Below are 18,987 nucleotides of genomic sequence, written 5' to 3' on the forward strand. Positions count from 1 at the left end.
ACAACCAACTAATCCTTGACACTGGGTGTCGAGTGTCTTTTTGACAAGAGTGACAAGAAGCCTTTTTGTTGGCGATGGCCAGATGGTTCGTACGAACGATGCGAAGCTTGGAGTTTGCCGAGAAGATTGAGTCAACCTTCAGCTTCACCGCTTCCCCACTGGCCTGATTCCGTACGCGTCGCTCGCTGAAATGGTCTTTCGCGGAGACAAGAATGAAAAATGATTTCTTTTCTTCCACGCACACAGCGTACGGCAACCGACAGAGATGCGAAGTGTGTTTCGCATGCTGCATCAAAGTAATAACACTTCCTGGGTGTGAGTTGAGCTTTTTCCATGTGAAATACATCAAAGAGGGCCATTATTCTAGACTTTTAAGTGTATCAAAAAGTATAAATACCTTCATTTTTACAATATCTGCACATTCGGAAGGTTTTGATGTAGTATATGTCATTTACTTTTATAACAGATTAGTTTAGTTTGTTGAAATATTGTACTTTTTTATGAAATCATATGATCCAATTCAGTCATCAGCTATAGTTTTTTCTTATTATAGTTAAGGATAATTGTGTAAATAAAAGAAAATCCCCGATAACCCTGGAAAATCTACATGGTGGGATCAGCGATAGCATTTTTACTGTGAGTCATTTATGTGGCAAATGTTGTGCAATGGTAATTTCTGCTTTTTTCACTTGTTTTAAGTGGCATTGCGCTTTAGATAACTAAATTAAATTATTAAAATTAAATTACATAACTAAAAAATTAACAATTGTTAAAGCTCCAAAACTTCCAACATGTTGCTGTAACCTTCAATTTTAAATACAGGGGTTTTCATATGAGTTATATGAAACTCATTGTTGCGAAGATTGGAAACTTATCGATTCATCCATCGCATATTTTCTTACTTATTTAGCGCTACATCCGCTTCGCGGTCTTGGCCTACTGTCATCGCATACTATAACGTTAACATCGGTTTATGTGGAAGCTTGTAATTCTTCAGATCTCTCGGACCAGTGCATATATAAACTATTTGAATTGGAAAAAATAAGTATTTAAAATGTTGTCAAATAAAAGCCATTTCTAATTCATCCCACTGAAACATTCATTCCTTTAGATCGTAACGAATGTTCTAGACCAGAGAAGCATTATGCTTTAATCGTTCTGACGCATTTCAGTGTTTATTTATATCTTGAAGCACCTGCCAATGTTATAACAACACACATAACCGAGCCCATTCCTATCCGTACATACCTTGCTCATTACCACAGCCGGAACAATCGATTAACCGAAATCGTAACAATCAATCGTATCAAGCATACTAACATACTAACAATTCAAACCGTACGGCAAAGAGTGGAGCTTATTAAACACGATAAGAAATGACACCGCCAACAATGTCATCCGTTCGTATAATCCCCATTACCGGTTGATGGTTGAGTGTGAGGAATCATACTTTTTCCTCTGTATTGCACACGCAACAGTCAGACCGCTAATGATACCCACTTTTGTTATCGGTCGGTAAGAGTTTACACGGCACACAGTACACAGTGCAGCAGACAAAGTGAGGTTGTGGGAGAGTGAAATGGGAACTGATAATGAGTGATACGACCGTCGCAATGTTGCCAGTAGGGCACGATACCGAGTTGATTGGACGCGATTAGTTCTCATTCGTACACTGTCACCTGTGCCAGACGCTTTAATGCAATGCTCTCTCTATTTCGCTATCTTCCCTTTGCGATCGATTAGAGCTACTGAGATTTTAAAAGAACGGAACTGATAGCACCTTTGGCAAAGGTGATAAAACCCTGGTGCCCTGTCCTGCCGCGTGTCTACGGAGAATAGAAAACGAGAAGCAGAAGGATGCCCAACAAGTTTGTGAGCGCGTGCAAAGAGGAGCTGGAGGTTCGGAACTGCGGTTTTGCCCATCTCCCAGCGGAGGAGTTTGTTAAATCACAGGTAAGTGGTGTGCGGCTTCACTGCGTGCAGCTTGTTCTACAACCCGGTTTTACCTCTTCCAGTGGCAAACAAGAACGAAGTCAATATGCTTTCTACTCTATCGGTTGGCATTGGCCATCTTCTTCACCGGCGTTGTCATCAACTCGATGGTGGTCGCAGTCGAACGCGACGAGTTCAGTAAATACTTCATCTACCTAACACACTGGGGCATTCTGCTGTGCATGGGAACGACCGTGATGGGTGCGGTGCTGGTGATGATTTGGTACTTCCATCCGGAATATTCAGGTAAGCCCTAAAAACCCAAGTGACCATACGGTACCATTACGGAATAGTTAGTCGATTTAACCGAACCATTTGAGTTCGTAATTGTTTCGGTAAACAAACCGGGTAAACATCTGCAAACATCACCACCGTGACAGCTTCACTTCGGAAATGGTACGGTTCTGTTGCATCCACACCGCCCGAGGTCGAGGCTATTAAAATGTCGCTACCATAACGGTTACGATATGCAAACGAACTGACAAAAAATGTGTAAAACGTGTTTCCAAACAGGAAGTTAGTGAGAGAATGGGTTGTTTTTTTTTGCATATTTGTGTGTATTTCTGTGATATTCCAAAATCACACCAAATCATCCAACCATCCGCTTCGTTCGCTAAAGCCATATAAAAAGACCAGTGAAACGAGAGTAGTTTTATACCGTCGATGTGTTAGTGTTTGATAAATCAGGCAAGCGTTAACAGTAGTAGACGAAACTAAAGCAACTTTTTTCTTGTTTCTTTTTCCTCGTCTTTTTATTATAACTGATATAAAGCGGAGCGCCGATTATCCGGGTGTCCGATCAACCATTGGGGTTTCTTTTGCAATAATGAAACACACAGGAAAAAAAATTATGCACTAAAAGAGCCTTATCCATGATGGATTATACGCTAATTCTTATCATAAAAAGGAAATGTGCCTATTATCCTTGTTACCCGATTATCCGGTAACCGTCGAGCACGGATAATCGGCGAACCACTGTAATTGGGATTCTTGTTTTTCTCATACTTTTTAAATATTCTTTGTTAAATGAATTTGTTGTTAAAGGTGTTCACTGTACATGGCTTTATGTTATTGCGTTATTTACACTCTACGAAAATATTAACAAAATATCGAATTAATTATACAAGCTCCACGAACAATCTGTTTTAACGAAGAGTGGGTCAAATAGGTCATGCATCTGACTAGCGAGGCCTAGTTTGCTGATCGCTAGTCGATCGATCGGTAATGAATTGAAATCCCTTCCGTCTATGGTCCTATTTTTTGCCCCAGTTATAGAAGATTGCCTTTCACAAATGAGTTCAAAATTGATCACTATCAATGTTGCTCTATCCGGTGGTCGTGTCCGTACTCTTTTAAATAAAAAAAATGATTTTTTTTGCAAAATCATTTTACAAATTTACACCTCATAACCCGACTGCGCTTTTTGTGTGTACCACTGTGAAAATCTAAATCGTCCCCATCAACCCAATCTGCTTTGGTAGCGGCAGTTTTCGATTTTATCTTTCGCATTTAAGGTTTTAGTTATTCATTTCCGGTCACTGCTTTCCCCGGATGTATTTAGCATGCTGTTGCCAATTTCACATTTTATGCTGCGCGTCCACCATCAAAACAAACAAACAAAACCCGTTGCCCTTTCCCAAGGCGGCTTCGGTCTGGCAGAAGGTTAAGGGTTATGTCTTTTTTCGGTTCGGAGACGCCGCACTAATTGTTCGATCCGGTCCGGCCTCTTGTCACCCCAATCAGGCATGGCAAAACCGGTCTTCTGCATAGGAGATTTTGGAGGTTTGCTTTACTTTTAAAAGCCAGCCATGCCGCCTTGACGGTTGTGTCTGAGCCTTTAGTCGAAAAGAAGATGTTGATCGATGCCGGTGAAACACTGTTTTCAAGTTCAAGTTCATGTCGGCGGCGGTGTGTTAAGTCGAAAACCCCGCCTTGGCGAGCCAGAAGGTCAGGATTTGCCTTGAACTGTAACACACGACCGTGACGGAGAAGCCACTACACCAACAATCAACACCGGTTGTTCGAGACCGGGTGTCGTTGGAATGGAGGTTAGCATTTACAACCATGTCACGTAAGACCGGGGGGATTTTTGGTTTTGTAGCTGATCGTTAATAGAGGGAAGACGTTTCCTACTATCCCACTTCATCAATTCGGATCGAAGCACAATTAGTTGCATCCGCGTAATGGCTCATGATTGTACACAATAATAATCGGCTCAATGACTGTCCGATGGGCCACATCCGGGAATGTAGGAAAGCAGTCGAATCGGCACGTCATGGCCCGGCTCGATACGGTCAATAATAGCCATTAGAACGTTGACGATCAATGGCAAACATAAACGCCCGTGAAGTGATTAGACGCTTCCGTACAGGGGGATGTGCATGAGTCTGCATGTGTGCAGACACAATGATGAAGATTTTAAAGGGTGAATAGATCAGTTGACTTTCAATTAACTGTCAATTTGAAAGGTGACGTTATGTGTGTCTACCCCAAATTGGATGGTTGATGGCAGTAACCTAAATTCTAGCTGAGACATGCCTGTGTGACTCGACAACTCGTTTTTCACACAAACTTTACTTGGGGATTATTGTGGATACTACAAGCAAAGAGATAAGAACGTTGCGGTAATAACAAGAATGATGCCCTTAGACACTGATGAAACATGGTTCATCTGTTCAGGAATTCCAAATGGAATTACATCTGTCTGTACATGGATGGTTTAATGTCAGTATTGTATCCAGCGTTCGAGAGGAAGATGCTCAGAATGCTGGTCACGAGAATGACACCGGACGACCCATCCCGTAAAGTACTTTTAGATCGTCCACATGAACAGAGAAGGCGTGGTTGGCTCAAATTAAGATGGAGTGATGACGTTGATGTGTTCGTCACAATGGCCGGGATTGTGGATTTATTATTTGACATTTTGCTATAATTGTTATATTTCACTATTTGCCTGATAAGTAAGTAAGTAAGTATTGTATCCAGAAGTCTCACAGCAAGTTATCATCAAAGAACTTTAAAATGTGCAATTTCTCTTAAATTCTAGAGGTAATGAGGTGGGCACTGGGCGAAAAGCTTGACGTTAAGATCATGAATGCTTTATTGATATCAATACCTTAGCCTAAGATCATCAATACTTTAATCTGAATCTCTGTGTAACAGTTTTGCCTTGCAATATTTATGATTCCTCTTTCAATACATTTTATTATCCGAATATATATTACCATCACTGCATGAGCTCTATTTTTCCATTGAAATAATAGTGTAACATTAATGATGGTTTCATCTATTAAACATTTTAATTCTTCATACGATAATCAATGTGCTATCAACATAATTTGTTTCAATCATGCTCAATCGCAACCCACTGTCGGTCAATGAACAATGAGCACATTCTAATCACGTCCAGTCGTTTATCATCCGTTGTGTCTATTAATTTGAGGAAATAAAAAAGCAACGCACGTGAAATCGACATCGTGTCATTTGTACAAGAAATATCCATTTGCAATATGCACGTTTGCAAAAAGAAACAAACCGAAATAGATGAGATGCTCCACTCGATTGTACCAGCGATAGCATCGTGCCCATGTCTCTCAGGAGTTTTATTTTTAATGACAGCCTGTCATTAAAGTGCCTACCACTTGTAGGAACAAGGACCGCAAGAAGAATTCCAAAAGTTTTAGATTGTTGAATGTGTTTGGTCCATTTCTGGTTGAACATATTGCAATTTCCGCTTGTGTCAACTTCCTTCCGGGTGGAATCATACGTGTAGAAATATTTCTCGTCCCAAAAAAAACGGAACAATCCGATGACCTCAGTCCATTGTTGATACTTCCTATGGAACTCATAAATGTTGTGGTGATATTTTTATTTCTGCGTCTTTGGTTGACAATACTGCGCGAGCCGAGCTGCTACCGTTACTTGCAGCCAACACGCATAAGCAAGGAATTCGAAAACAGAACTTCAAAAAATTATGACCACCCCGATTTGCCATTGCCGTCACGTTCGCCATTTTTTATTTGGCGTTGGAAATGCTTTGCAAAATGAGAATGAAATGGAACAGCAAAAAAAGGCACTTATCGTGCTTCCCATTTTGCGTACATGCGGAAAGATTGTTGCGAGAACCACGAGAATTGTTTCGATTTTCTCGCGTTGTGTAGTTGTTTTCATTCGCTAAGCACACACTTTAAGTTGCGTGTTGTATATCGATTCATCTTTTCCTCTTCAAAACGTATTTTCCAATCTGCAGCTCTATTTTACGAATGATGACGTTCTTTCCTTGTTTTGTTTTACATACAATTGCTGTATTTCCGGCTCAATTATCACTCCCAAAACCCCCCGGTGACGCAAGTTACGAAGGAGGACGCTTGTGCATTAATAAAACAACACTTCCATTTCAATGTCAACTAACGGGTTGCATATTATTTTGGGCCATTTTGTTTTCTGCATGCTTCAAGCACACCGATTTTTCCTCCACAGTTCTTTGGCGGATTGTGAAAGAGCTTTTTTGTTTCGTTTTGTTGGCTTATTTCTCCTCCAGTTACGGTTTATTCCTTCGCCGACCTAAAACACAATTGTAGTGATTTCCATTTTTATCATCACTGACCTTCCAAAGGGGCCGTTATATGGAAGTGAATGCATTTAAGCTCATGCCGACCTTGGTTATTTTTTAAAAAGTGCAGAGCAGTTGGTCTACAGTCTGTAGTAAACAAGAACCCAGCTATACATTCAATCGTTTTTTATATAAAATTATGAGTATTACTTAAATTTTATTCAAAATTATAAATCAACCAAAATATGTCTGTTAAAATCATAGATTTTTAAAATCAGGAAAAAAGAGATAAATCATTAAAGCAAAACAAACATTAAAAAATTGATCGAAAAAAAGAAAGAACGATCAACGAAGCTTTTACTGAATTTTTTAAAGAATTATTGAATTGAAGTATAACGTCTGTAGTATTTATGAGTATTATTACAGGCTTTGTTCGTTGTAACTCCTTTTTACGAAAACGAACACGAAATTAATCCATCATACAAGAACAATTGCCATTGATAATGATTGTTCATTTTTTATTCCAAATTGAATTGTGTAGCGGAAAATGGATGATCGTTAACGTAACACAATCGTTGGTTGCCCACCGTCGCCGTCCGCGGCAGTGAACCCATTCACGTGGTGATTTATTTAAGGTAGATATCTGCATAAAAGTATATTATGCCGCGTAAAAAAGGCATCTCCAATCCACCGAAGCATGACGAACAATATGGGTCAACATTGTAATGGTGATCCTTAGTCATTAAATCAACATTGTCCAGCATTCAAGACGGGTGGCGTGTCTTCCACGGCTCCACGATGGGCATGATATTATTTACCTTTTGCGGCGTGCATGACCCCGGACCCCGTATCTGCACTTTATCAAACAAACAGCGCCACCGTTACAGTAGGGACAACAACAAAGACCCATCGCGCGCGCTTGTTCAAGGGTGCATTTTTAATTTCTTTTAATACAATGTTTATCCACCGACGCACCGGTATTGACTGTGTCCGCCATTAAATCACGCGCATCGCATCTCGCAAATGCAGCTCACTTGAGACAGAGCACAGGGCAAACAATTCGCCAACTCGCAGAACTCTGATCGTGCCAGCATTGCGTAAAAGTGCGCCAAAGTGTCTGCGATCGAATCGGTCCGGATTGCATAAGCGGCAAATTGACGCCGTTCTGTCTCCAGACAGCAAGGAGTGCAAAGGTTTAGCCTGTTTGTTGTTTGGGGCCTATTGTTTGGGCAAAGCCAAGCCCTTGCTGTTTAGGCGTATATACGTGTGGACTAGTCGGTCAGCATCCATCGAACTGTGGCTTCATTTGCATCGTTTGAGAACGCGATGGAATGGTGCAATCGAGCGCAGTAAGACACAGACAATGTAAGTAAGGCACGCAAATGTATCTATTCTTTCGGAAAACGCCGTGTAGCAAACGTTTGGACGTCTGGTGGGAGCCATTCGGTTGCGATGTACGACTCAAAACGAACAATGCACGTTACAAAATACTTGAAAAGAATATGGAAGCAATTGAAACGAAAGCAAAACATTTATAGAAACGGTATTTGTGCTAAATATTTATCAAATATCTATCAAACATACACATATCTAAACAATATGTATCAACAGGAACAGCTAGATGTGTTGGCAACCACCCTGTGTTGTAACGCTGTCACTCTCAATGACAGTAACGCACTATGATTGTAGTAGTATGAGCACGGCACTACTTAGGACGTAGGACGTCATTTACCGCAATGTCAAAATGAACAACTTTGTTAAACTTAAAAACAAAATTAACTAAGCAAGGGTTAACAGGGGTTAACAAGGAAAGCTTAATCTAATATACAATTCACATTCGATTAAAGACATTTCCTTCTCCAACCATTGAAAAGTCACCTTATCCCGGGTGTATTCCGCCCTATAGTAGAGTTTAGTAGTAGTTTATGACAATAGAATTAAAATAAATTGACGTATTTAAGATCGTTAATAATAAATAAAAATAAGAAGATTAAGTATATAAAAGAAGTATTCAAACCTAGGAATATTAAAAACAACATAAACATACATAAAGATAACTGAGACAATGAGAGCTAAAACTAGAATAGATTCCTTCATTAGTAAAGTAGAAATAGACTAAAGCATCTCGATAAAATAAATTTAATTTAATCATGAAATTCGCTTATCTCCACTTTCTTTTTCCAGAGAGAGTTTGCAATAGCGATGAAATGCCCAACTCGTTCAAGGTGTACTGGATGGTGCACAACATCACGCTCATCCTGTCCGTGTGCATTACCATCATCTATTGGGCGATTCTGCACAATGGTAAACTTAATAATCGTACAACCTTTCTTCAATCATCCTTTACTGACGCCGACGCTTTTTTGGTCCATTTCTCCCCCAGAAACAATGCCGGTCGATCCGAACAACATCCTGATCCATGCTTGCAACTGTGTCTTCATGTTTCTCGACCTTATTATCGTGGCATACCCGGTGCGAATATGGCACGTACTGCAGCCGATCACTTTCGGGCTGGTCTACTGCGTATTCTCGCTCATCTACTATGCGGCCGACGGTACAGATAGGTAAGCCGCTTGGGGGTCTAATCCAGGCAACTGGGCGCAACATGGCCGGTATCAGCTGTTATTACGTGGGCTTGCATTGTCCAGCTGACCGGAGCGACGTTATGACGGATCGGACCGATCGATACAGTGATTAATGATGCTTGCAGTACCTTAGCCATGCGTTAACGATCTCCACCGACCGTTCGTGTTGGAATATTGTTAAATGTGTATGCAATTCGCCATGTTGAAAGGATTGCGACAAGAGTAAAGTGTGCCTGAGAGCCTAACAACAGCGAGGTACCAGTCACGCTGATGTACTGTAATGAAACCTGTTGTTACGCTAGCCAAACATCAAGAATGAAGATGAAACATTGCCATTCATTTAAACGATGTTTGTACTGCAGTATTCAGAGACCGATCTACTCCGTCTACTTCGCCTTTGATGCTTCTCAAGTGTTGCTTGCTTGCCCATCAGGGTGTGACATTCAGAACCCTGTCACATAACTTGCTCAATATTTGTTTTGCATCATTTGTGCTGCAAGTTGTGAAGAAAAAGCTCTTTCTTGTATAGAACACTACCAAAACAAAACAAAAATAACGAAAGTGATTTATTCGCAAAATAGAATTGACGTCAGCAGGAAGATATTTGCCCGCACAAAAAAAAAATGGCAAAACAAATAGCACAACTTTGATGGGCTTTTTTGCATTGTTCATCATCCCCATTAGATTATGGAGCTATACTTAAGTTCCTGCCACCTTTTTGGTCTTGCCGTTTCTGATTGCCTTTCTGGTGGTTTCTGGAAAATCTCATCACACCGCTCACACGTCTGTTACGTAGTTTCAATCAACTATGAGACTTACTGCGCCCCCTGCTGCCTTAGGAACTGATCCAGCTACTAATAACAAAGATCACTAGCGCTGCACGATCCACCTTTAGTTTGCATTTACATTGCATAACTCCGATCTATCTTAGCGGCAGTGCTAACGCTAAGCGATAAGCGTCCCATCGTTGCTTTCAGATGGGGCACCCTGTTCGATAAGCGTGTCCGTAATTCGTACGCGTTCCGCAAAGCATCGGGTACCCTTTGGACTTCCTTGTAATTTAGCAGCATAAGAAATGGGTGGCCGGTACGAGTGTGTACAGAGCAACGCCTTCATCCGCGCAGTTATAAGCATCCGATGGTAGTACAGTAGAAACCTGTTTGACGCGTATTACAGCTCCAACTAAGCATCAGAGCCCACAAGACACCACATGAAATGGATGTAAAAAATGTCTCCCCGGGAACGGTTCTGCAGATGCTTAAAGTTTTATGAAACTGGACCAGTTTTTACTTACCCTTAGTGCCTATTACTTTGGCCGTTCAGGGTCACCTTACCTTCTTCTCTTCTCATCCATCTGCCACGATTTGAGGAAGGGGAAAACGCAACTTTCGGATACTGCGTTACCGACTTACCGCATGCCATGCATGTACCGCACTCAAACCTGCCCACTCTGTCCTTCATTGTTCACCTTCTCTCTCCCAGATTCGGTCGGCCGTACATTTACAACGTTCTGGACTGGAACGAGCCGGGCAAGGCGATGGTAACGGTGGTCGGCACCATCCTGCTAGCCATGATCGTCCACATGCTAATGTTCGCCATCTACAAGCTGCGGGTGAAGATCTATCTCCGGCACTTCAACCACAAACCGATCATCCCAACCAACTCGACGCTGCAGCTGCAGACTGGCAAGTGTAATGGCATTTCGATGGTGTACGGCAACGATAACAAGGCGTTCAGCATCGGCGAGCGGTACTGAGGAACGTACTGGATCGGTCTGGACATGGGCCACAGTGTTTCGGAGATCGATCAGACCAAACCCATGCACACCGTGGTTTACGTGCGTCAGCTAGAGCGCACTTTTAATTAGGAGGTTCCTGTGTCTCGGGGGTTTTAGAGTTGCGATGATAATTCGAAAAAAAAACTACAAAAATGGTATTTGTTTTGTTAAGTATTATGAGTAAGTATCCTTTTGTACGATGCTAAGAGTAAACTGTGATTATGTTAATAAAGGTAATGATACATTTTTAAATTGTTAAACATAATTGTCCCGTGTGTGTGTAAAGAGTCAATTGATTATTAAAATCATTATGAAAAACTAACTAAGAAACCCAATTTGTTTGACCATTTTAAACATGATTTTTGTATCATTCAAATCCGAAACGGTTATGAAAACTTGTGATAATGCGTACATTAATTTTGTTTTACGTTAGTAACATCCTTTTTTCATCCGTATTTAATCGTATTCAATACGATGAGATGAGATTTTAAAATCTCAGTGAGAAAACATGGCCTCTCACTACTCACTTGCAATGTAACTCACTATGCGGTATGAGTGAAGTGGATTTGAATGACCAGCTCACGAAACGCTCTGTAAAAATCAAAATCAGAAGCAAATGATTTTGCTGTATCATAAAGCACTTATATTTTTTATAGGAATTATTCAGCGCCAGAAATGCATCAAAAACTAGAGAAAAAATTCAAAATGATTGAGCAAAGAATGACAGCACATTCCTCGAAGCTGCGAAATGTTGCCTTGGTTGTCAGATGAACCAAAAATGTCGCATGGGTGCACGCTGTCAAACGGCAGGTCGGGTTTATTCAAACACGATCGAAAAGTTTACAGCATTCAAATTTCGCAATAAAGCTCCAATCAATTGTTCCGAAAATTTGTTACGTTTTTGTTTTATATTGTTAATAAAAATGGTTCAAATTTGATACATCGACATAAAACGAAACGTTAAAAAAGTCCCATTGCGCTTTTGCAAATTATGATTAGCTCTGTTTCGATCGAAAATTCTTCTCAATCCGTTCGAAATATATCCTTCCGTTGTGTTGCGTTTGATGCTGTCATTCCGTCTAGAGTAAGAGGAATAGAAAAATTGCTTGATTGCAAGCGAACGTGTTTGTCGAACAAGTTCTCCCGTCGCGTACAGTCATCGCGTGAGTTGATCGCATCCGTACTTCGAGTATCGTTTTGTTACACCACATCATCTAATCAATTCCAAAATGGTGTACATGGTGAAAGATTCCGTAAGTATATAAGCTCAATTTGAAAAAAAAGTACTGTGAAATTAAGTGTAATCTCATCGCACGTACTCACACATACACATACGTATACACAAATCGTTCCCGGCCGGCTTACATCCCAAAAACGGTTGGGCAGGAGGTGAAGGTTTATTTTTCCCCTACTACATTCCAATGGGAATCAACGTTTGTTTCACATGCCGGGGGTATCAATATTCCCGGACAACGAGTGTTAGATTTGTGGAGCTTCCTTGCGGATTGCTATACGTTTCTATTACTTTTTTGTGCTCTATCACGTTTTCTTTTTGTTCGTTTGTTCTGTTCCACGCGATGAGGGAAGCGCATCAAGCATCAGGGGAGGGAACAGCGCCATCGTCATCGCGCGGTCAGCAAATATACGAACGGGCTAATTAAGGCGCTTGCTGTATTGGTAGTGCTGTACTTTGTGTGTCGACCTTCTCTGCACGACCGCCATTTGTTAGACCGTCCGGCCAAAGCGACACACTGCGGCGAGATGATACAGTGCCTATGTGTGGTGCGAATCATGGGGATTTATGTGGCAAGATACGACAAAATTGTGCCGATTCCTTCGTCGACCACTATCGACCGTTGTTTCCAAGCAATGATCTGCATGTCGACGGCATGATGAGATGATTGGAAATACGAGGGAAGAATTCCAAGAAAGGGGAATCGAACATCTTTTCGGGGAACATGCCCCATGTGTGTATGGGTGCGTGTGTGTGTGTGTGCTGTGGGAGGGGTGTGCGATACTCCCGCGGTTAGATAAGCTTTCTTTTCGCGGTTACCCAAACACACACCCATTGTAGGCAACTAACAGACGAACCATGTTGGCGCGATTGCGAGTGTAAGAATATGGGAAGTTTACTATGACGATAGCTTTTGCTTTTGTTGCTCGGTCCTGTTTGCTCCATTCACACAGCCAATCGTTAACCGATAGGGAATGTGTGATCTCTCTCAGTGATGATGGCATGCTGTGTTTTACACTTTCCAGATCGTTCCAGGTTGCGAATTTGATTGATTAATTTGTGTTCCGCTCCCGTAGCTTCTTGGGAGAGATCAGCAGGATGATTTTCCTCGTTCCTGTGATGCCATCTGTTCGCGGTGAAAATGTGACGATCCGCAACACCCAAAACACACACACTCGATATAATTAGAAAAAACTAACATTAAACACTCTGTGTAGGGGGAAATTTGGTTCACTTTTTCTTCTCTTGACCAAATGTACACAAGTTTTTTCGAGTCATTTGATATCACCTCTCTGCCGTTCCAGGTGATGTTTGCATTTTCATCGCCTACTCTGATGCGGAAGGGGAATCCGTGTTTAAATGGATGTTTTCATCACCTTTGTTCTCTATCTGTCTCTCTTTCTCTCTCTCTCCCGCAACATTGGGAATGGAATTCCTGTTTGAAAAGCTTAAAGCAAGGTGTAAAATAATATGTGGAATAACGCTTAACACCACACACCTGTACCTGTTGTCCAGTGAGTCATTGGAAACTTGCGCTAGTCACACATTAGTTGGTGGCCTTCAGATTTTACCACCACCTGAAGGTTGCTCGTCGAATGTATGCAAGACTTGGCGGAATTCGATACATTAGTTTCGCGATTGAATTCCATTATTCATCATTTATTATTGCCTTCATTTGTAATGTGTGTGTCGCTGCAACAACCTTGACTTGATGCAGAGTCCTAAAGGCCCATTTAAGTCTAGCGGTAGGAAAATGTATTAGTAGTAACCATTTGTTGCCATGGGAACGGATGTTAGGCTACAAATGAGCCATCTTGCAAACTACGATCATACTTTCTTTGCGTGCAATTAAACTTAAGCCCAAGGCATGGCCTGAGATGGATGTTAAAGTCATCCTACGTTCTGAGTACATACTAGGTATATTCACGATGATGTCATCCACTGTGCAATGCAGGTTTTACTGCACTGTCACCAGCAATGCATTGCTCATGCCCGGTTGTCGATGTATTACCATAAACCAGTTTATAGTTCCCCACGCCAAAACAAATCGCTTGACAAATGTATCATTTATAAGCAACAACCAAGGAATAGTCTATTAATTTTTGTTTTCATTTACTTGCTTCCTCCACATAAAATGCATCGCATCCTGCAGGGGGACTTCAACAACAAGCTCGAAGCGGCCGGCGATCAGCTGGTGGTGGTTGACTTCTTCGCCACCTGGTGCGGCCCGTGCAAGGTGATCGCTCCGAAGCTGGAAGAGTTCCAGAACAAGTACGCCGACAAGATCGTGGTGGTGAAGGTGGACGTGGACGAGTGTGAAGAACTGGCGGCCCAGTACAACATCGCCAGCATGCCCACGTTCCTGTTCATCAAGCGGAAGGAAGTGGTGGCCCAGTTCTCCGGTGCAAACCCCGAAAAGCTGGAAAGCTTCATCCAGCAGCACTCTGGTTAAGCGCGGTCCAGAAAGAACACAATCGAACTGCTGTGTTGTACCGTTTGAACGGACGGAAGAGGATATAGGCGCATGCGGCAACACCAACCAGAGAAGCACAATTGCACACAGCCATACAATCATCACAACCACCACACAGTCTCTCACAATCTCTCATAAAATGCACCCAAGTCACACCAAGTGTGTTTGGCGCACGGAAAAGGACACTCGGCGTCCTATTTACATCTCAAGTAATTCTCCCCAGTTACTCTCCAGAGTCCAGCCTACGAATGTTTTTGTAGCAGTTGGTTTAGGAAGACATGTTCCGTTTTTAATCAACACCATCCTTCTCCATTGATTGCATGTTATCTTTTGTCTGTCTGTCGCGTGCATGCGCTCCGATTCGTTGTTAAGCAGATAGGAGGATAAGTGGTTTACTTACACGCAAAGAGAAAAGCAAAGCAAAACAACCCCCCACAATATGAAGAGCATGTAGGATTCGTCGTCGTCGTCGCTTCACCATTTGCCTTGCATCGTGTTATTTAAATATAAATGTATTTGTTGTGCTCTATTTTGCAACCGTTTTTTATGCGTTTTTAATGAGCAGAGAGAAACAGAAAAGGATAAAACTATTCATGTCAAAACACACCCATCAACACCCGTACATACCAGTGCTCTCGCTATTTAAATAGTAAACGAAGTAATGTGAATTGTATTTATCACCTTAAAAGTAAAATAAATTCGAATCGGCTTATGTGAAGCGAGTGTTTACAATCAAAAGCCGTGTTTTGTTCATTTATGTAGGAACGTTCAGCTAATACATTCTAGATTTATTTTATTATAATGACTTCTATTACAACACAAGAATAGTATAGCATCATGATTGAGTAACTTCTTCGACCAATAGATATAATATGCAGGAATCTATTCAATTTCTACAACAAAAACCTACATAACATATGGATTTCTGTCTCCAATATTTAGAGTTCAATTACCTGTAGCTATTTCGAATTATAGAGACTATGGATTCCCGGCTTCATACGTCTCTATGTTCAAATACCTGTTTTCCGATGTTTATTCTCCAATTAGCCAACAGAAGGTAGGAAACATGTGAAATGCATTCTTATACCTCAGTGAATATGCTGCAGCAACAGATGGTAATGTTAAACACATAACACTTGAAGCTTTACTTTCACACTGCCGGTACAGCGGTGTCATGAGTGGCCTCTTGACCGTTAACAGGTGTTGGAGAGTCGATTGCGATTACATTGGAGTCTTCTACTGTTTGCGGTTGATACGATTGTTGCAACGTTTCCTGGCCCATCGCAACATTTGTTTCCATAGCGCTAGCGTTAAGTTGTTCCTGTTTTACTTCAACGGTACACGGTATCGCTCGAACAACTTTTGGTTTTATATTAGGTTTTGAAATGCATTTGATCGGTTCACGTGTGTCAGCAGCTTCATTCGTGACCATTGCTGTTGGTGGTTCAGATCGCTGTTTGATAAGCGCCGATGGGGATACAGCCCGTACAACTCTTGCCTTCATTTCACGGTTCAGGTTCCTGTACGGACGTTCCGGTTCGTACGTTACTTTACTGCCGTCACTCGAATGCGACTCTTCAAGGGGAAACCGAATGTGGCCGTTCTGCCGAGTAACGGTTGCAGTTTGCTGTACTCTTTGTTTCATGCGTGGTGGTGACTCTTCCCTTGCAACTTGTTTTACTTTACGCTTTCGCACACGATGGCGCTTCGGTGTTGGAAGACTCGAAAGGACTGATTCGATGTCTTCGTAGGTGTTACTTTCTTGCTTAGTTTTTGCAATGCGCCAGTTCGGAGGTTCGTCGTCTGATATTATCTTTTCTTTCCGTACCTTCTCCGATGGCAGTACCCTAAAATCAACAAAAACAGAGAGTGAATATTGCGCGAGGCTATAAGAATACATCGGTATATTTACTTGATTGACTTTTCTTCGCATATTAGCTCTACACTTTCATTGGCAGGATAGAATATTCCATCCTCGCTGCAGATGTAGATGCCCGACTGTATGTTGAATGTGTTTCGTATAGTGCGTATCACGCATTCCACCGTGGTCCACGCAGCACGATAACCGATGTAAGCTTTTTGTCTATGGTCTGTAAACAGTTCACTTAAGTCTAACAAATATCGCTTCATTGTTTAACAAATTGTATTACCACAAAAAACACGCAGTACACTTTTTGCACAGAACGGAACGCCGCATCGGTGCGGCTTTAGCTGAAAGTAAACAAATCCGACGCTTCTGCTGAATAAATCGAAGTGACATTTTGAAATGACCATATCGCGCCGAAACATTCCCACAGTGCGTTTCATTCCTACTGGCATACAGTTATACCGCTGTTATACGAACGATTTTGAAATCGTAGTTAACTAGAACATCCTTTTCTTCGTGATGATAATTACATGATCTTTTTATTAAATCCTTGGAAATGGTTTCGTTTCACTGATACCGTTTTGCTGGAACGGAACATACACGTTTGGAGTTTCATTTTACTGCTGCTACTGCACTAAGAAAGTTAACGTACACGCGGGTGCGATCATTCTCGTGCACCACGGAATTAAGGCATTTTAAAGATGCTTACTAGTTTCTAGGTGAATCACAAAAAACAATTGCTATGCATATTGTGAATAAAATAATTAACTTGCTAAACTCACTATTCCCGCCCATCCGCGGGAATTCGCTAAAGTTTTACGCTCGAGGAAAGGCTTGCCTGTTGTAAGTGTCTCATTTCGGGAAGGGCGGCTTGGTTTTTAATTGTAAATGTGCGTTCCTGTCCATACTTTGCGCTAGTACTAACGAATTGTTGTGCTATTTGCGACATTCAACTAAACGGATCGTATAACGTAATGAAATTCACTTCGCGCTACCGATGGACCGATGTTTCGAAAGCTCGATGTTGAACGTTTTAGTTGTGAAATTTGCCATAGTAGTGAGATAAACAGTCGTTAATAAACTTGCACACGGTGTAGATGTATTGCTGCGGATGCCGGATGTAGTGTTTTACATGCTCCGAACGTTCAAAGCAAACCGAACGCACGTCCACACCGCAGCGTCGTCGGTAGTTGGCAAACTTTTCAATGTCCTGTAATGGGAGCACATGCAAAACATTATTTTGATAACGATCGGAATTGACGTAAGCAGCCAACACGATCAATCCAGCCTTACAGTGTAGGGTATCAAAAGATCCTCCCTTGAGTAGAGGAACAGCTGTGGCCATGCGTTGCTTTCGTACTTCAGATTGTGCGACGGATTGGTTTGTACTTCGTAGCCGCGGGGTTTGATAAAGTTAAGCACATAATTGAAGGCGTCCTGTGATTGAAAAGGAAATAGATTCGAATCACTACCCTCCCTCACGTATCCATGTAATCCATGCGCTTACCTCAAACGTCCAAAGTAAAATGGCTGCGACGGCCATCAATGCGGACAGCAGTGTGTTGCACCGTCGCTCCTTCCCGTAGATAGCCGTAATGGCACGATAAAGACCAACTATCCGTCGATCTCCCGGTGCAGAATCGAAGATCATGCCGCAGATATTGATCGGGGATTTGGAGCGTCTTAATGCGAGTGCAATGTGCTGGTACAGGAACGCACCTCCGTTGGAAAATACGTGAAATATGAGCGGATGGCTGTCGAAGTTCATGTCGTAGATGAGTTTCAATATCTTCTCCCCAATCTGATGCATCCCGGCGCGCTTCCAGAACAGGTTTTCCACCGGCGCCGTGTATCGGATGGTGATGAGTCTGTTTATCGATAGTGTAAACAACATTGTTAGCATTCCTTCGCCACCGAACCGCTACCAGTCGTCCACTTACCCACGGTCTTCATAGATCTTGGAGTACTTCATGAGATATTTATCCTGACATCCGGCCCAGCCAAGCAGCAACACGATGGGGACATTCGTTTCATTGCACACAAACACATAGTCACTTTCGGCCGTTTGCGTGTCGCTCCGGAAGTTGGGTGAGGGGAATTTGATAAAGTATTCCAGCGTATCATCGAGTGGATAGTCCGATTCCATGCGTGTCCCGTATATAGCCGACATTGGTGTGTGGAGTGCCTTAGTGTTTTTTTTTCGCTCACTACCTTCAATCTGTAAATGTGGCTAAGCTGCTGGGGTTGCTGGAAGCGAAAGCGTTTTGGATGCTTTTCCTTGTACGTTGCGTGAAGAATTTAACCAATTGAAGCGATAACGTTGGCCGCTGTATCAAACACCATTGGAACTTTCTTCAGCACTCCCGGACACGTCCAATACCGCACCGAACATGGACTATTAACACATTTTGTGGGTGTATTTCCGCCGGAGCTTGACCGTACACCCGTGTGCCAGCTGACTTTTCCAGGGAAGAAAATCGGAAAATTGACTGCATGCTCACTCCCAC

General features: G+C 42.0%; 4 protein-coding genes across 4 annotated transcripts; 2 read left to right on the plus strand and 2 right to left on the minus strand.

Moving 5' to 3' along the window:
- The first annotated feature begins 1,851 nt into the window (after positions 1-1,851).
- LOC128711754 (protein rolling stone-like) lies at positions 1,852-10,885 on the plus strand. The gene is made up of 5 exons (XM_053806640.1): positions 1,852-1,953; positions 2,016-2,238; positions 8,729-8,848; positions 8,928-9,108; positions 10,612-10,885. Exons 1-5 carry the CDS (start codon positions 1,858-1,860, stop codon positions 10,883-10,885), a joined length of 894 nt encoding a protein of 297 aa, XP_053662615.1. The 5' UTR covers positions 1,852-1,857.
- A 1,250-nt stretch (positions 10,886-12,135) lies between these two features.
- LOC128715159 (thioredoxin-2-like) lies at positions 12,136-14,592 on the plus strand. Its single transcript, XM_053810041.1, has 2 exons — positions 12,136-12,159; positions 14,293-14,592. Exons 1-2 carry the CDS (start codon positions 12,136-12,138, stop codon positions 14,590-14,592), a joined length of 324 nt encoding a protein of 107 aa, XP_053666016.1.
- Positions 14,593-15,763: 1,171 nt separating this feature from the next.
- On the minus strand, positions 15,764-16,743 carry LOC128715157 (uncharacterized). Its single transcript, XM_053810038.1, has 2 exons — positions 16,526-16,743; positions 15,764-16,460 (listed from the first exon to the last, which is right to left on the minus strand). Exons 1-2 carry the CDS (start codon positions 16,741-16,743, stop codon positions 15,764-15,766), a joined length of 915 nt encoding a protein of 304 aa, XP_053666013.1.
- Positions 16,744-17,513: 770 nt separating this feature from the next.
- LOC128715158 (transmembrane protein 53-B) lies at positions 17,514-18,650 on the minus strand. Its single transcript, XM_053810039.1, has 4 exons — positions 18,421-18,650; positions 17,988-18,348; positions 17,774-17,917; positions 17,514-17,690 (listed from the first exon to the last, which is right to left on the minus strand). The coding sequence occupies exons 1-4, from the start codon at positions 18,648-18,650 to the stop codon at positions 17,514-17,516; spliced, it is 912 nt and encodes a 303-aa protein (XP_053666014.1).
- Between the last annotated feature and the right edge of the window lie 337 nt (positions 18,651-18,987).

This window comes from Anopheles marshallii, chromosome 3, assembly GCF_943734725.1.
Source record: "Anopheles marshallii chromosome 3, idAnoMarsDA_429_01, whole genome shotgun sequence".
Taxonomy (NCBI): domain Eukaryota; kingdom Metazoa; phylum Arthropoda; class Insecta; order Diptera; family Culicidae; genus Anopheles; species Anopheles marshallii.

What these genes read in the sequence shown, in the direction of transcription:
- LOC128715159 (XM_053810041.1), top strand. Translation starts at nt 12,136, where the DNA reads ATGGTGTACATGGTGAAAGATTCC. An exon ending in TGTACATGGTGAAAGATTCC is followed by an intron (nt 12,160 to 14,292) that starts GTAAGTATATAA and finishes CGCATCCTGCAG; the next exon opens with GGGGACTTCAACAACAAGCT.
- LOC128715158 (XM_053810039.1), bottom strand. Translation starts at nt 18,650, where the DNA reads ATGTCGGCTATATACGGGACACGCATGGAATCGGACTATCCACTCGAT. An exon ending in TTTTACTTTGGACGTTTGAG is followed by an intron (nt 17,918 to 17,987) that starts GTAAGCGCATGG and finishes TTTCAATCACAG; the next exon opens with GACGCCTTCAATTATGTGCT. An exon ending in ATCTTTTGATACCCTACACT is followed by an intron (nt 17,691 to 17,773) that starts GTAAGGCTGGAT and finishes CTCCCATTACAG; the next exon opens with GACATTGAAAAGTTTGCCAA.
- LOC128715157 (XM_053810038.1), bottom strand. Translation starts at nt 16,743, where the DNA reads ATGAAGCGATATTTGTTAGACTTAAGTGAACTGTTTACAGACCATAGA. An exon ending in TGCGAAGAAAAGTCAATCAA is followed by an intron (nt 16,461 to 16,525) that starts GTAAATATACCG and finishes TGTTGATTTTAG; the next exon opens with GGTACTGCCATCGGAGAAGG.
- LOC128711754 (XM_053806640.1), top strand. Translation starts at nt 1,858, where the DNA reads ATGCCCAACAAGTTTGTGAGCGCGTGCAAAGAGGAGCTGGAGGTTCGG. An exon ending in TTGGGCGATTCTGCACAATG is followed by an intron (nt 8,849 to 8,927) that starts GTAAACTTAATA and finishes TTTCTCCCCCAG; the next exon opens with AAACAATGCCGGTCGATCCG. An exon ending in GCGGCCGACGGTACAGATAG is followed by an intron (nt 9,109 to 10,611) that starts GTAAGCCGCTTG and finishes TCTCTCTCCCAG; the next exon opens with ATTCGGTCGGCCGTACATTT.